Below are 18735 nucleotides of genomic sequence, written 5' to 3' on the forward strand. Positions count from 1 at the left end.
CAAAATCACTGCAGATGGTGATTGCAGCCATGAAATTAAAAGACACTTACTCCTTGGAAGGAAAGTTATGACCAAACTAGATAGCATATTCAAAAGCAGAGACATTACTTTGCCAACAAAGGTCCGTCTAGTCAAGGCTATGGTTTTTCCAGTGGTCATGTATGAATGTGAGAGTTAGACTGTGAAGAAGGCTGAGTGCCGAAGAATTGATGTTTTTGAACTGTGGTGTTGGAGAAGACTCTTGAGAGTCCCTTGGACTGCAAGGAGATCCAACCAGTCCATTCTGAAGGAGATCAGCCCTGGGATTTCTTTGGAGGGAATGATGCTAAAGCTGAAACTCCAGTACTTTGACCACCTCATGCAAAGAGTTGACTCATTGGAAAAGACTCTGATGCTGGGAGGGATTGGGGGCAGGAGGAAAAGGGGATGATAGAGGATGAGATGACTGGATGGCATCACTGACTCGATGGACGTGAGTCTGAGTGAACTCCGGGAGTTGGTGATGGACAGGGAGGTCTGGTGTGCTGCGATTCATGGGGTCGCAAAGAGTCGGACACGACTGAGCGACTGAACTGAACTGAACTGAACTGTAGATGTATGTGTGTATACATGTGTATATATACATCTTCTTCATTCATCTACCAGTGGATGCTGGTTATGATTTTTTAAATTATTAAATTTATTCATACATACATATGTACATGTATACACACACACATACACATATGCATTCATTTTCGTCCATATATGTGTACACACAATGCCTACACACACACACACACAATGGAATATTAATCATAAAAAAGAGTGAATTCTTGCCATTTGTGACGAAATATGTGGATCTAGAGGGTATTATGCTAAGTGAAGTAAGTCAGGCAAAGACAAGTAAGTCAGCCCTTTTCTACTTGTTTTTTTAGTTTTTCACTTAATACTATCTCCTAGAAATCACTCAAGTCAGTTCATAGGTTTTTTCCTCATTCTTTTTATAGCTGTGTAATACTCCATTGTGCCTATGTCCTGTAGTTTATTCAACCAGTATTCTGTGCACAGCAGGATTTTTAAGGAGATACTTACATACTCTTGAAAATAATTGAGATACAGAACAAAATGCAAATATAGTTTGAATCTTTAATTCGTTTTTTGTTTAATTAATTACATTATCAAATAAACTATGCCACTGCTGCTAAGTCCCTTTAGTCGTGTCCGACTCTGTGTGACCCCATAGACAGCAGCCCACCAGGCTCCCCCGTCCCTGGGATTCTCCAGGCAAGAACACTGGAGTAGGTTGCCATTTCCTTCTCCAGTGCATGAAAGTGAAAAGTCAAAGTGAAGTCGCTCAATCGTGCCGGACTCTTAGCAATCCCATGGACTGCAGCCTACCAGGCTCCTCTGTCCATGGGCCAGGCAAGAGTACTGGAGTGGGGTGCCATTGCCCCTCTCTGAAAATATAAAAATTAAAATTCTAGTCAAGAAAATCAGATTTTTTTTTTATTATAAAGCCCGAAGGATAATAGTCAACTCATGAAGTGTGGATTGCAGTTGGTTATATTCTTTTTTTGTTGTTTTTGTTTTTTCCATTTACCAGTTTATTGCCATCCACTAGTTGTAACTCTGAAAGAAGAAAGGGCAGACTGAATGAGAGAGATATTCTAGATGAAGATCAATAACATTTATTTGACTTAAAAATTTACCAAAATTGGGCTTCCCTGGTGACTCAGACAGTAAAGCATCTGTCTGTAATGCAGGAGTCCTGGGTTCGATCCCTGGGTCGGGAAGATCCCCTGGAGAAGGAAATGGCAACTCATCTAGTACTCTTGCCTGGAAAATTCCGTGGATGGAGGAGCCTGGTAGGCTACAGTCCATGGGGTCGCAAAGAGTCAGACACGACTGAGCAACTTCACTGGTTACCAAAATTAGGAATAGATAGCTTTGCATCTTCTAGTACTGTCACTAAGGAAAAGTTAACTGACAGGCTGTGATAATATAATACAGTAGCAGGAAAAAACCAAGGGTAATCCAGGACTGGATAAGTCTTTGAATGATCATGGTTTATTTGTATTATGAGTTGGTGTCTTTCTGTTGGGTAGGTATCTATTTCTGAGATAACTTTGCATTTATCAAGTCTGAAGATATTCAGTACTTGTTTTAAACATTAATTAAGCAATAATTTTGTGAGGTACTTCAGGATTAATGGAGACTTGATTCAGGAAAATTTAGTCATGATTGACAAAAACAGGTGCAACACAATATCTAAAAGTAGATAGATAATAGCAGTACATGAAAAGAAGGCAGAGGTTATGAACACATTAAAATGTGTGTGTGTGTGTGTGTGTATATATATATATATCCTGGCTAATGGAAATTGAAAAAAATTTGTGTTGTGAGAAGAAAATCTAAATTGTAAACACTCTGCATTTAATATAATATTTTGGTAAACAGTGACAGTATTTTATCAAAATTTAAAATTCAGGAGAAAATGAGTTTCTAAAATATTAAAGTATTTCAGAGGCTCATTAATAAAAAGTTTTCTTAAATTGCTTTTTGGAATTTATTCTTGAGGATAATCTTGTGACAAGCCTTGTGATCCTGTCGTGGGTATTTACGCAGAGGTGAGCAGACCATCATGAGGTTTTTTGTTTGTTTTCTGAGCCAGTTTTTTCCACTATGTGACACTAGTAGAACCACACTTGATTTCTCTTAATTCTTTTTAGGAAGATCTCAGGCAAGCATGCTTAACTAAGGAAGTTCCTGTGCTACCACTGAAAGAGCACTAGAACAGAAGTCAAAATCAAGCCCACTCTGCCACTCTAGAAGCTGTCAGCCAGTTTAGGCCCAATTTTTTTGATAAATTTGAGCAGATTTATTTGTATGTTCTCTCAAATCCGTTTTCTAAAATTTTTTGTAGCTTATACAGAACCATTTTGGCCTTCGTAGGATTTATGGTCTTGAAGTATATATATTAAGTATAATATTTTTTGCATTAAGTAAATTGTATGTATATGTGCAAAAGAGATGAGAAAGTAAAGAATTACTGAGATTTTCAGAACTTACCAGGATGGAAAACAGTTTGTGATGGATATTTTATTTCCAGAGTTATGCTGCATATAAATTCTAGGATGATAGTCATGTGCTCTTAAATGGAAGAAACTTTTTGTGATCTAAGATCAGAGAACAAGATGAACTTGAACCCTACCTTTTTGTCATGGACTTGAACTTGTAGTGATGGAAATGGATAACAAGCAAGATATTTACAAATTGTGGTATATGCTATGAAGAAAGGGAGGAAGAATATGCTAGAGGAAAGGGAGCAAGAATATGAGTATATTCAGGACAGGGAGGCCTGGCGTGCTGCAATTCATGGGGTCGCAAAGAGTTGGACACGAATGAGTGACTGAACTGAACTGAGACTTGAATGTTGAAAAGAAGTTAGACAAACACCAGACAGGTAGAAGCAAGGTTAACCACCCTGAGGTGGAAAAAGATTGATATGCCCAAGGAACAGAAAAAAGAGTAATATAGGGGCAGGAGCCATTTGAAGGGATGAAAGAGTAGCTTGAGATGGATTTGGGAAATTAGGACAGTCATTTAGCACATTGACAAAGGTAAGTTGAGATTTTGTTCCAAGTCCAATGAGGAAAATATTGAAGGGACTTAATCAGGGAAAATTACTTGGTGTAATAAACATTTTTAAAAGATGACTTTTGTCTTTGTGTGGAAAGGAGTTATAGAGGGAAGCAAGAATGGAAGTGATCAGTGTATAAGCAATCATGCAGGAGAGAGATTATGGTCGTTTAGATAAGTGCAGTAGCATTCAATCAAAATGGAAGAAATGAAAGGAATTGGTATATATTTTGCAGATAGGACTGACTGATGGGTCTGTATATGGGAGGTAAGGGAAATATTCTCAAATAATAAAGATTAAAAAAAAAAGAATATAATATTTAATACCAGTGTTTTATATGATAAAATATTTTGTTGACAATTTTATCATTTTTATTTTATTTTGTTCTTTTTTGTTTTGTTTTTAGGCTTATGCATCTGGATGTGACATTGTTATACTGGGAAGTGATTTTGAAAGACTGCAAATAATCCCAGGAGCTAAACATGGAAATATTCAAGTAGGATGTGTAGATTGTTCAATGCAACAAGGCAAGGTTTGTAATCTTGAGATTTACAAATATGAGATTTGTTTTGAGTATGGTTTTTGTCAGTATAGTCTCTGAAGTATCATTTCTTGTTGAATTAGAGACTTACTGTGTTTCCAAGACAATGTAGCTACAGATTTCTTTGTCTCTCTAGATGTACCCTAGAGAACAAAATTCGTGACTTAAATGTATCTTAGAGACTGTCAGGAATTATATTCTTGTATAATCTTGAAATATAGCATAATTTTCTCCATGAGTTGACAGATATAATATTTATTGCCTGTAGAGTCAATGTAAAGCTTACTTATTTCAAAATTTATTGGATTGAAGGAAAGGAATAACAGTAAACTTCAGTCTATTTAGAAATAAACTCCTGAAAAGAAATTATTGTTAGAGTCCTACTTTGTCTTTAAACAGGTAGTTATCTCCTTGTAACTTTGGGATAAACTTTGTAAAAAAAATCAACATATAAACGCTATAATTTTTTAAATTTAAATTTTAGAAGGAAGTGCTTCTTGATACCATAGGCATCAATATTTTATCATTACTGTTTTTATCTTTGTAGTACTACCAGATTAGTTTTCCTAAGAAAATTTGTCTGCATTTTACTTGTTATTCATTTGCTTTAAACTGTTCTTAGATTCCCATTACTCTAGAAAAGTTTAAGTTGTTCACCTTGGTTTGAGACTTTCTTTAGCCCACTCACACCTACCTTTTTGGCCTCGTGTTCATTATTCTGTTTCTGGCTGGGCTGATGGTCAGTCACCTCCCAACATACTTTACTTCTTTTAGTATTTACACTTGTATTCATACTGTGCCCTATTTCTAAAATTGAACACTCACTGCAGTTTGAAATCCTAGCCACACATAAAGGCACAAACTAAACACTCCTGGATGAACTCAGTGTAGATGATTTCTGTATTCTCAGAACTCCTAAGAAAAATATCTTAAAAATATAAAAATATCCACTCCCATATGTATGTTATATCCTCATTTCTTACTCTTCTTCACTAGGTTATATGTTCTTATTTCTATTCCTGATCATTCATTCTATCTATATATCTGATTTCTGATGTTTTAATATTCTTCATTTGTGACTCACTCAGGCTGCAGTTGTAGCTACTTCATAAAACAAAGCCAGCAAGGTTTATTTTTCATTAAGGGGTACATTTTAAAGATACTCAAATAGAATATTGAAAAAGTATACTTCTTAAAGAGTTCACAAAGGAATAGATTTAAGTTTTATCTCCAATAATTTAAATATACACTGACAGAATTGTGAACTTTCGAGGACAGATAACCTAAAAACTGATTTTTAAGTCATCAAATTCCATAAGGAATACATTAATACATTTTCTTATGTGAGGAAGGGAATTAACATTTAGCGTCTTTACCAGATGCTTTACAGATGTTACTTCAACCCTCAATTCTACTAGGAAGATAATGTAATACGTATTGTAAATATAGATAGGGAAACTGAGGTTCAAAGAGATTACCTTGCTGGTATACAGTAAGTGACAGTGCTGGGATTCTGACCCAGATGTGGTAACCCCAAAACTGACATTCTCAAGTATTGCTGAAAGAAATTTTGTGTTGGGTATTTTGTAAGTTATACTATTCATTTCCTTTGCTCTTTTGATTCATAAGTAACAACATATTTATAAGTTTTCTTTGTTTTTTCTTTTTAAAAGATTGCAGCATCCTATGGAAATGTTATTTCTGTTTTTGAACCAGTTAACCTACCGAAGCAAAAGAAAAATTTGGTCAGTAATTTATCTTTTTCTATTAGAAATGGAAATGTGTATTAAAAGATAACATTTTTAAGACTACAAAATTAGAGTGATTGTCACATAAATCAGTATAAATTGTACACTGTAAATAAAGACAACATGCTAAATGCCACTTCCTTCTTTAAAATGTGTAAATGTTTCATTGAAGTAGAATTAAACTAAATTGTGCTTACTGAATTATCTTGAAATGCCTTTTTTTCCCCGTCTGTCATTTTTTTCTTTTATTAAGTATTTGAAGAGTCAACAACTTGAAATTTGTCAATTACTTTATTAATAGTGGCAAATATCATTGTCCAGTCATATGTGGTACTTATTTTTGTTTCTGTGATCTTCTTTTGTATAGCTTTTTTCTTTGTATATTTTGTTCTTAAAGTGACATGTTTTGATTGCAAAATCTTAACATACCCCTTGGACTTAATTTCTTGCGCTTATTAAATCATGTAATAATTGTTAGTGGGTCAGTGAATGTTTTTTCTTTATAAGGAATCTATATTCAGGAATAGTTCTGAAAGTTGCTTAAAACAATAGTTTATAAATATTGAGGTTATGTAGTAGATTTTTTGTGTTTTGATACTCTTAAACATAGCAGACCAGGGTATTTTACCCATCTCTACTGAAGGTTAAACTACTGATTTTAAGTGAAACAGGATCAGCATAGTGTGGTCTAAAGACCATTGTAGTAGGAGTCATAGAAATGGTTTATCTGCTGCTCTTTAGCTGTTTGATATTAGGCAAGTCAGCCTTAAGCGGCTCTTTGCTCAATTCCAAAATTGTTTAACATCTATTTATTCTTGATTTCAAAGACTGGAAATGTGTTAAATGTGAAAAATTAAACAATGTGTTAATAATAGATTTATCTTATGTATCCTTTGATAGTTTTCATTTCATTTTCACTTAGCTTATTAATATCTTACAAATTCCCTCTGACTTAGTTGGACAGCTGTTATTTCTTTTTTATAAATAAGGCAGCAGAGGTTCAAAAATATGTGACTTGAGCAATGAAACAGCAGTTGAGCCAGAGATCTAAGAGTGAAACTAGTTGTCTTGATCCCTAGGTGTGAACATTCTTTTTCCTTACCTTGTGTTAATGAAAAATATTTTCTCTAGGTTAATTGATATCCATTTAAAACTTTCATGGAAGGAGAATCCACACTTCTCTCATTTCTGTTTGTGTTTATATTATTATCTATGAATCCAGTGTTAGAGGCTCTCATACCCTTAGGAATTAGTAGTTGATAGTACTAAAAACATATTTTATAGGTGGTTGTTCCTTCTAAAACACTGTATTCCAAATACTAGTCAATAAATATTTGTTGAATGAAATAACTGACTTTAAAAAATCAGTTTTTTATGTTAAAATGCCTTTATTAATAAAAGTAGAATTGAGAATTTCAGTTATAACTCTTATAATTGTTTAATATAATAGTCTGAAAAATTCAATAAGAAGAGGCTGGTTTATTGGTAGCAGCACTGAGTTTGCAGAGAGGGCAGGGAAAAAAGCCTGATGAGTAAAGGGAAAACTGGATCAAATGGAAAAATTATTAACTTGAAAGATGCTCAGAATCTTTAATTCCAAGATATAGTATCAGAGAATCTTTAGAGCCTCATAAAAATATTATTTTATTTGTACATTCTGGAATATTCTGTCAAGATGGTAGTTTTTCACAAGAGGTGCACTTCAGAATCACTAGTTGATAGTGTGTCCAGGCCCTGCTCTGGGGAATTGTAAATCTGTACCTGTGGGACTGCCTACGTACTTGTTCATCTAGTTGTAGAGGAAGTCTTCTGATGATTGAGAGCCATTTCTGCAAAATGTGCTTAGTTGCTCAGTTGTGTCTGACTCTCTGTGACCCCATGGACTGTAGCCCGCGAGGCTTCTCTGTCCATGGTGATTCTCCAGGCAAGAATACTGGAGTGGGTTGCCATGCCCTCTTCCAGGGGATCTTCCCAACCCAGGGATTGAATCCAGGTCTCCAGCTTCACAGGCGAATTCTTTACCATCTGAGCCACCAGGGAAGCCCATATAGTGTTTCATAAAAGCGTATTCAGCAGGTCACCTGTATCAAAATCACTTGGAGATGTTGGTTTAAAGTACAGATTTCTGTGCCCAGTCCAGGACCTTTTGAATCTGAACATTTGGGCATGGGTCTTGAGAGTGTGAGTTTTTAGTAAACATTTCACATTATTTTCATACCAAAGTATGGGAACCACTACACTCAGAGAGTGTTTATGGGTCTCAATCTATTAGAGGTTAGAGAAGTCAACTTAGTAGGCCACAACCTGACTTTATAAGAAAATGAAAAAGAATAGAAATGTTAGAGTTCATCACATGTATTAAGAGTAAACTTAGATTGCATTTATGTGTATGCATATATGTATTCTGGGTTACAGTGCAATGTATATTTCTTACTGATCTGCATGTTAAAAAAGTTTGAAAAATACTGCTGTAAGGGATGAAAAGCCTTTATATTTATATAAGAGGGGTGTTAACATCTCTTATTCTGAATCTTCACACTTACCACGTGCCCTCAGGTGAAGGTGAAACAGTAAAAGAGGAGGGATCTTCAAATAGCAGAGACACAGGCATATTTAAAATTAAACCTTTGTAGCTATAATAATAATAATAAAGTAATAATAGTAACTTTAAACGTTTGAGGTTAATACGTATATTGTCCTAGTGGCAGATACTTATTGATTGTCTAAATATAGTAAAGACAGACTTTTGGACCTTCCAGGACTGGATATGCTCTCATTGATCTCCATCACATGCTCTTTATTTTTCTTGACTAGACTGAACATTTTATTCTCTTCAAATATGACTCAGTGCTCAATTATACCTCAAAAAATGAGTACATGTATTATTAAAAATAATTAGTGTCAGTGTATACATTTGACAGAGAAGATGCCAATAATAGACTAAATGACCTTTTCTTTTCAAATTTTAGGAATTATATAGTCAGTGGCAGAAAAGTGGCCAATTTTTTCTGGACTCCATAGCACACAATATAACTTGGGATCCTGCAGGTAAGAAAAGAAGGATTAACTGAAATAAAACTTGTCTAGGCTATTGCTTGTTTTTACTTTCATGTATTTCAGTTCTGCTTTATGTGAAATGATAGAGAACCCAAAAGTAAGTAAAACAAGTTGCGCAGTTTTAGAGTTTATACTGAAATGAGGAAACATGCACCATAATAGTGTCCAGCTGTTGTAGGAGTATGTTGTTTTGGGAAGCAGACACTAATTGTCTTTGAAGAATCAAAATTTCATTGAAGGGGAGCCTTTTAACATGAGAGTAGAGGGTGGGGATAGGTTGAAAGTGAAAGTGTTAGTCAGTTTTGTGTCCAGATTCTTTGTGACCCCGTGGTCTGTAGCCTGCCAAGCTCCTCTGTCCATGGAATTCCCCAGGCAAGAATACCAAAGTGGGTAGCCATTCCCTTCTTCAGGGGATCTTTCTGACCCAGTCAAAACTCTGGTCTCCTGCATTGCAGGCAGATTCTTTACCATCTGAGTCACCAGGGAGCGGGGATGGGTTGAGGATGGAAATAAACAAGTGAATTCTAAGGAGAGATAATGTGTATATGTATGTATTATCTATTTCTGCATTAAAAAATAGTCCTAAAACAATTTTTACCAGTTTACCAGAGTGAGCAAAGAAATAGAGAAAGAAAGCATAGGATATGTTCTGATACTGGTTAGTACTTCACTGAGACTGGAGTGAGTTTTGTGAAGAGATAAGAATACAGCAGATGGAAAGCCTTTACAGTCATGTAAATAATTAAATAACTTAATTATTTTAAATTGTATAAAATGTATAGGTTTTTGAAAGTGGCTAGTGGCAAACTAAGATTTATGATTTTGCCCGATTTTTCTGGTAGCAGTGTCTTAGAATGATCAGAGACAAGAGGAACAGGAAGGTAAATATTGTATTTTAATTACCTTTGAAAAGTGCATTCACAGTAGTCTGAATGAGAAATAACTTGTTTCAGTGCCTTTATCATTGTAGGTGCTCAGTTCATATCGAGTGACTGATGAGAGGAATACACAGATATGAGATGCAGTTATGTATAGTAGATAAAATGGCTGAGGAAAAAATGTTAATTTAGAATACAAAGTTCAGAACCTTGCGAAATTGTTTTAGAAGATAAAGAGATTACTTCAGATTTTAAAAATTCACAATGTTTTAAAATATTTTCTCTCATGAGCTTGATGCTTGTTGCTAGCTGGCATCTTGCATGTGTATTTTATGCGTACAGTGAGAAGAGTAAAAATTTAACCTGGATTCAAATTTGGCATTTAGTAAGGCACTTTGTATTTAACTCTACTGTGTATAAGGTTACTCATGTCCAGTTTATGCCTGTTGTTCTCATATAATTATTAATAGTGTTACCTTTATTTTCACAAGTGTTCCTGTTTGGATGATAAATTATATGGTTATTCTATGATAACACTACAATTTATTGTAATTATTTATTTATTTTTTTAGACAAGGTCTTAGATTCTATTTTATTCTGTAATTTATCTGGGGCCCGTCATATATTAAACTGTCAATAAATGTTTATATATATGACTAGAAGTTTTGTGATCATGAGCAGATTACTTAACCTATCAAGAATGGTTAACTATGAATGTACTTGATGCTTTCTGTAAAAAGGTATTTTAGTACTTACCTATAAAAAATATTGTTAGCAAGTGAACTGGATACTTGAAGTCTCTTATGAATAACTATAATAAAAACAATTTTTATTTGAAGTGAGTGTTCTTTAGTAATGACTTGGTAGTTGCTTGGAATTTCTGTAACTGTGGTCTGTAAGTACTAATGCTTCAGATTCAGAAGGTAGTATTGATATTATTATTGATATTGATAGTATTTTAGTTCCTTTGAAATTATCATTACAGAGTTCTATTAGAAGGTAACTACTTATTTTCTTAACATATCTGCTACTGACTTGCCAATAGTTCATGACGGTTATCTTTTAAATCATGATTTAGTTAAAATTCACAGAAAATTTTATTATTTTTCTTTTTATAATCAAAAGTTTAAAATTTAGAGGTTTTGGTTCAGAAATGGGTTATTATTATATATTTGGGAGCTATTATTGTTTTTTCAGATAACTTTATAACTATTTATAAACAGATTTAGAATATATTAAGTGAAAATTAGTATTTTAGTTTTTCTTTTTTAATTTATATTTATTTTAATTGGAGGCTAATTACTTTACAATATTGTATTGGTTTTGCCATACATCAACATGAATCCGCTAGGATGAATATACCTTATTAGTATATGCCAGGCATTGGATATAAAGAATATTTTTCAAGTGATGCTAGTAAACTGACTATTACCTTTGTATTGCTACCAGACCCACCATTGCATCTTGCTAAAATCCTAAGATTTACTATTGTAGACTTAACGCTTTCTTTTTCCCTCCTGTGATAGCCATACCTTTGCCCTTTCTGTTCAAATCAATGTATTATACTATACCCTACCTACTTTTGTTTCATTCTGTAACTAAGGTGAATTATTTTGCATTCTATATTAATTTCTTAATTTGGGGGGATACCTTAATTTCGCTCTTAGTTTATGTTAAAGAAAACTTATCAAAGTTGAATTCGCAGATACTGAGAAGTCAGGTAGTGGTTGGAGAAGTGTGGGTTGGGGAGAGTAGATAAAATAGGTGAAGGTTATGAGTTATGAAATAAATCCTGGTATGTAATGCATGACATGGCAACTATGCTTAATTCTGTACTGTGTATTTGAACCATTGCAGAGAAAGAGTAAATCTTAAAAGTTCTCATCACAAGAAAAAAATATTGTAACCATATGTGTTGATGAATGTTAACTAGACTTACTGTGGTAGTCATTTCACACTATATACAAATATTGAATCATTGTGTTACAAACTGAAAGTAATATAATGGTACATGTCAATTATATCTCAGCAAAAAAAGAACAGGTATGTTTGTTGGTAAGCTCAACAGTGGAATAATAACCATATTTAAATGGAATGTCTTGTTAGTTCTGTCTGGGTGGTTTTTATCCATCTATGAGACGTTCCACCTAATTGCTACTATTTATTGAGCTTCTGCTAAGTGCCTAGCCTGTGCCAGATACATTATATATATAATAGCTAATTCTTACAACAACTCTACACAAATTTCTAATTTTATAGGTGAGAAAACTGAGGCTCAGAGGTTGCCCAACTTGACCAAATTCACATAGCTAATTAAGTAACTTACTTGGCATTTAGACACAGGGATTTCCTATCTAAAGTCAGTGAAAGTATGGTGAAAATTATGGGTTATCTCTAGAAAAATGCACATAGTATACCTATACTTTTGCATGTATGTTATTGGAGGAGGTTTATATGCCTCTTCACGTCTATCTATTGACACCCCTCCCAGCTGAGACCCCTTGTTGTAGAATACAGATCCACTCCGCAAACTATCCCTCCATATAAAATCTTCTAACTCCCAGCTGCTTGTAACAAACTAAACTCCTTACAAACCTCAAAAATGCTTCACAATATGATGGCTTTTTTTCCCCCCCAACCTTACTTCTTTTCTTAGGTCTACTATGTGCTTTATCCCTTAACCATAAGGAGATTATGAAGCATTCTCTGGAATATAGGAACTCACATATTTCCATGCTTATGCTCATAATATTTCTCTACTGGAATGTGAACCCAGCATGAAAAAGGACAGTGTCTCATTTGTCGTTGTATTGCCAGTGCCTAGCACAGTGCCTGTTAGAAAGATGATGCTCATTAAATGTTTGTTGAAGGAGAGATTACAAGATCTGTTCTGCTTTCTGTCTAAGCTTCTTCAACAAAGTTAAAATATAGCTTTACTCCCTCATAACCCAAATCTCTTTTTATTTGACTTTTTAAAAAAGTGGTATTCTTTACAGTATTATATGAAACTCCTGAGCATGTAACTTAAGTCACTAATTAAATACCTAAATAATTATTGGTGGATGATACATATTTTTTCAGGTAATCGTCTTTTAACTGGTTCCAGCTGTTTGCAACTCTGGTCCAATAATAACTTGGAGAAGCCAGCTGAAGATGGAAATCCAGATAAAACAGATCTTAACTTTGGGGATTGGAGATGCATTTGGCAGTGCAAGTAAGCAATTAGTTAGGGGGTTAAACGAATAAATCTATTTCATATGGTCTTATGATATAAATGCATTTTCGTTTGTATAAAAGCATACTAACATAAAAAGTATTGATTTTTTTTATAATTGTGACATACCTTTTCTTATATATAGAACAGTCACCATTTCCCATGCTCTGCAGATCCTTTTTTTTTTTTAAGTTGTTGAATAAAACGCATAGGAAGAAACAGAAATGTGTAAGGCCCATAAGAGCATTCTAAATTATACAAAAGGAAGACAAAGATACCTTTCATAGTTTTGACTGAATTTTCCCATTGTGAAGAAGTATATTTTTCCCAAATTAATCTATATGTTGAATAATCACTCTTATCAAAATCTTATTGGAATTTCTACTTGTGAGTGGAGTTCAAAATATTAAAAGGACACATACGGCAAGAAAAGGAAAATTCTGAAAGAAAAGAATGAAGACATAGAGTATAGTAAAACTAATTCTAAAGCTACAACAGATCAAGCCATTTGTTGTTGATACAGGAATGGATAGATTAGGGTCCAGGGTTAGACCCAAGTACACAGAGATTCAGTATGTAAGGTGGCATTTTACATCAAGAAGGCAGCTTACTAGCTCTGTGGAGGAGAAAGCAAAGTTAGAATCTCCTTCATACTTGGCACTAAAACAAATTTAAAAGGAAGAAAAAATAATATGTATACAACAACAAAAATTCAGATGAAAATACCAGTAAATTTTCATATTTTAATACTGCCATATCAGGTATGATAGCAACTAGCCACATCTCACTTGAGCACTTGAAATATGGCTAGACTGAATTGACATGTCCTAAAAGTATAAAATACACACTGGATTTCAAAAGTTTTAAGCAAAAGAATGTGAAAGTCTAAGTTTTAGTTGATTACATACTGAAATGATAATGTTTTTGATATATTGGATTCAGTTCAGTTCAGTCGCTCAGTCATGTCCGACTCTTTGCCACCCAGTATCTCAGCACGCCAGGCCTCCCTGTCCATCACCAACTCCTGGAGTTCACTCAGACTCACGTCCATCGAGTCAGTGATGCCATCCAGCCATCTCATCCTCTGTCGTCCCCTTCTCCTCCTGCCCCCAATGCCTCCCAGCATCAGTCTTTTCCAATGAGTCAGCTCTTTGCATGAGGTGGCCAAAGTACTGGAGTTTAAAATATAATTAATTTCACCTGTTTCTTTTTGCCTTTTTTAAATGTCACTATTGGGAAATTAAAAATTGTATATTGGGCTATTAGTTGTCATTTGTGTGCTATCACTATTGGATGACAAATGCTATTTTAGAGTTGTGGAAATTTTTCTAAGTATGACACAACAGCTAAAAACTGAAAAGAAAGAAAAGGAAAAAATTAATAGTTTTGGGTATCAATAAAAATCTTTTGTGAAGCAAAAAGATTGTAAGGAAAAAAACCCAAAAACTCAATGGGAAATATATGCAATTTTGGGTTAATGCTATTTTTAAAAGGAGGTTTTAAAAATTAATTCAACGGCAGTAGATATTTCAGAAGTAAACAAATGGACAAAGAGAAAAATGTTTCAAGAAAAATTTTTGAAGTATTATATGTGAATAATGAGCAGCATATTGAGTTGACTTACCTCCCTCAAAAATCACAAAATGCAAAATATCCATAAAGAAAAGAATGAATAAAATCTATTACTAGTGAGTGAGTAGAGAAAAGGTACTCTAATATATACTGTTAATAAGAGCATAAAATTAGTATCATACTTTATGGAAGTATGAATCAGTAGGCTTAATTTTTCTTATGTTCTTTAGATAGCAAGTCCAAATTTCTTTCATTCATTCCAACAAATATTTGTTGAGTGCTTGTCATATTCCAGGCAGTGGTAACAGTGCTTAGAATATAGGGTGGGTGGAGATAAACAGTATACCAGTAAATCAGTATGACAGGATGTAAGGTAGGCCATTCTTCCTGAGTCAGTTTTATGTGAAGCAGCTGTTTAGTTGCTAAGTTGTCTCCATCTCTTCTTGAGACCCCATGAACTGTAGCCCCCCTAGTCTCCTCTGTCTATGGTATTACCAAGGCAAGAATACTGGAATGAGTTGTCATTTCCTTCTCCAGGGGATGTTCCCAACCCAATATCTTCTCCTGAATTGGCAGGGGGATTCTTGACCACTGAGCCATCTATCACATACCAAAGTCAGAGTAAGGCAGATATCCTATATAGAGAATTTACAAAGGAGATTTCAGAGGAGCTAGTTCTGTGGTTTTTTTTTTACCCCATAATCAGATCATGGGTATTAAAAAGGGTTTAAATATAGAGAGGAAATAGGATTTTGCAAAAAAGATAATTCCTTAGAAAGAGCTGTGGCTTTGCTTTTGAGTCTTTCATATAAGATTGCGGGGAGAGAAGAGCAAAGAAGTGCTGTAGTGTAATCACTGCAAATCTGGTAAGGGGCTTCTTGGGTTGAACTGAGAATTTGAAATGTATTTCAAACATTTGGAAGAGGGAGAGAATCTTAAGTTAAAAAACAGAGTTATACAGAGTCCTAGTAACTTGGACTAGACATACTCATTTATTTGAAGTGGTTTATTACTTAAGTAAACAATTAAGCCTTGGACTGGAAACTATGCAAGTTTTATTCTAGGATCAACTGAAGATTGATCCTTAGAAGAAATGGAGTAGCCATCATAGTGAACAAAAGAGTCTGAAATGCAGTACTTGGATGCAGTCTCAAAAACAACAGAATGATCTCTGTTCATTTCTAAGGCAAACCATTCAATACCACTGTAATACAAGTCTATGCCCCAACCAGTAATGCTGAAGAAGCTGAAGTTGAACGGTTCTATGAAGACCTACAAGACCTTTTATAACTAACACCCAAAAAAGATGTCCTTTTCATTATAGGGGACAGGAATGCAAAAGTAGGAAGTCAAGAAACACCTGGAGTAACAGGCAAATTTGGCCTTGGAGTGTAGAACGAAGCAAGGCAAAGTCTAATAGAGTTTTGCCAAGACAACGCACTGGTCATAGCAAACACCCTCTTCCAACAACACCAGAGAATACTCTACACATGGACATCTCCAGATGGCTAACACTCAAATCAGGTTAATTATATTCTTTGCAGCCAAAGATGGAGAAGCTTTATACAGTCAGTAAAAACAAGACCAGGAGCTGACTGTGGCTCAGATCATGAACTCCTTATTGCCAAATTCAGACTTAAATTGAAGAAAGTGGGGAAAACCACTAGACCATACAATATGACCTAAATCAAATCCCTTATGATTATACAGTGAAAGTGAGAAATAGATTTAAGGGACTAGATCTGATAGACATTATCTGATGAACTATGGATGGAGGTTTGTGACATTGTACAGGAGACAGGGATCAAGACCATCCCCAAGAAAAAGAAATGCAAAAAAGCAAAATGGCGGTCTGAGGAGGCCTTACTGTGAAAGGAAGAAAAATAGCTGTAAAAGGAAGAAAAGCAAAAGGCAAAGGAGAAAAGGAAAGATACAACCATTTGAATGCAGAGTTCCAAAGAATAGCAAGGAGAGATAAGAAAGCCTTCCTCAGCAATCAATGCAAAGAAATAGAGGAAAACAACAGAATGGGAAAGACTAGAGATCTCTTCAAGAAATTTCAAGGGAACATTTCATGCAAAGATGGACTCTGTAAATGACAGAAATGGTATGGACCTAACAGAAGCAGAAGATATTAAGAAGTGGCAAGAATACACAGAAGAACTATACAGAAAAGATCTTCATGACCCAGATAATCATGATGGTGTGATCACTCACCTAGAGCCAGATATCCTAGAATGTGAAGTCAAGTGGGCCTTAGGAAGCATCACTACGAACAAAGCTAGTGGAGGTGATGGAATTCCAGTGGAGCTATTTCAAATCCTGAAAGATGATGCTGTGAAAGTGATGCACTCAATATGCCAGCAAATTTGGAAAACTTAGCAGTGGCCACAGGACTGGAAAAGGTCAGTTTTCATTCCAATCCCAAAGAAAGGCAATGCCAAAGAATGCTCAAACTACTGCACAATTGCACTCATCTCACATGCTAGTAAAGTAATGCTCAAAATTCTCCAAGCCAGGCTTCAACAATATGTGAACCGTGAACTTCCAGATGTTCAAGCTGGTTTTAGAAAAGGCAGAGGAACTAGAGATCAAATTGCCAACATCCATTGGATCATGGAAAAAGGAAGAGAGTTCCAGAAAAACGTCTACTTCTGCTTTATTGACTATACCAAAGCCTTTGACTGTGTGGATCACAATAAACTGTGGAAAATTCTGAAAGAGATGGGAATACCAGACCACCTGACCTGCCTCTTGAGAAACCTGTATGCAGGTCAGGAAGCAACAGTTAGATCTGGACATGGAACAATAGACTGATTCCAAATAGGAAAATGAGTACGTCAAGGCTGTATATTGTCACCCTGCTTATTTAACTTCTATGCAGAGTACATCATGAGAAACGTTGGGCTGGAAGAAGTACAAGCTGGAATCAAGATTGCCGGGAGAAATATCAATAACCTCAGATACTCAGATGACACCACCCTTATGGTAGAAGGTTAAGAAGAACTAAAGAGGCTCTTGATGAAAGTGAAAGTGGAGAGTGAAAAAGTTGGCTTAAAGCTCAACATTCAGAAAACTAAGATCATGGCATCCGGTCCCATCACTTCATGGCAAATAGATGGGGAAACAGTATCAGACTTTATTTTTCTGGGCTCCAGAATCACTGCAGATGGTCTTTGCAGCCATCTTGTAAGGAAAGTTATGACCAACCTAGACATCATATTAAAAAGCAGAGATATTACTTTGTCAACAAATGTTTGTCTAGTCAAGGCTATGGTTTTTCCAATAGTCATGTATGGATGTGAAAGTTGGACTATAAAGAAAGCTGAGCACTGAAGAATTGATGCTTTTGAACTGTGGTGTTGAAGACTCTTGAGAGTCCCTTTGACTGCAAGGAGATCCAACCAGTCCATCCTAAAGGAGATGAGTCCTGGGTGTTTATTGGAAGCACTGATGTTGAAGCTGAAACTCCAATAGTTTGGCCACCTAACTGGAAGAGCTGACTCATTTGAAAAGACCCTGATGCTGGGAAAGATTGAGGGCAGGAGGAGAAGGTGATGACAGAGGATGAGATGGTTGGATGGCATCACCGACTCAATGGACATGAGTTTGGGTGAACTCCGGGAGTTGGTAATGGACAGGGGAGGCCTGGCATGCTGCAGTTCATGGGGTTCTAAAGAGTCGGACACGACTGAGCGACTGAACTGAACAACGGAAGATTACACTAACTGGAATACATTTAAAAGTTGAGCTTAATCTGATTATAGTTCATTTGTGGTTCATTTTAAAAATCTGCTTATACCTGTTAGATGAAGACTAGTAGGTACGACATAGAATAGATAGGATAGGAGAAGAGGAGTAGAGGTGACGTTGAGTATAGGCATGAAGGAAGTAAGTTATGTGTGCATAGCTTTTGGAGAAGGGAACTAGTGCAAGACCCTGAGGTAAAACTGTGTGTCACCTTGTGGCTGGACGAAAGTGAACATAGTGAGGAGTGATGGGGAAATGATTAGAGTCAGGAGGCAGCTTATAGGTTATTGTGAGGCTTTTGCATTTTAATTTTGAGTGAGTTGGGAAGCTGTTGAGGGTTTTGAGCAGAGCGT

General features: G+C 35.3%; 1 protein-coding gene across 7 annotated transcripts in view; it reads left to right on the forward strand.

The window, feature by feature from the left end:
• The window catches only part of DMXL1 (Dmx like 1), a 126863-nt gene that overhangs the window by 10648 nt on the left and 97480 nt on the right, over nucleotides 1–18735 (forward strand). For all 7 annotated transcript variants that reach the window (XM_027546940.1, XM_027546941.1, XM_027546942.1 and 4 more), the window contains exons 2-5: nucleotides 4029–4154; nucleotides 5837–5908; nucleotides 8881–8959; nucleotides 12928–13060. In XM_027546940.1, the coding sequence (XP_027402741.1) occupies nucleotides 4029–4154; nucleotides 5837–5908; nucleotides 8881–8959; nucleotides 12928–13060 (410 nt within the window). The remainder of the gene's footprint in view (nucleotides 1–4028; nucleotides 4155–5836; nucleotides 5909–8880; nucleotides 8960–12927; nucleotides 13061–18735) is intronic.

This window comes from Bos indicus x Bos taurus, chromosome 7, assembly GCF_003369695.1.
Source record: "Bos indicus x Bos taurus breed Angus x Brahman F1 hybrid chromosome 7, Bos_hybrid_MaternalHap_v2.0, whole genome shotgun sequence".
Lineage (NCBI taxonomy): Eukaryota > Metazoa > Chordata > Mammalia > Artiodactyla > Bovidae > Bos > Bos indicus x Bos taurus.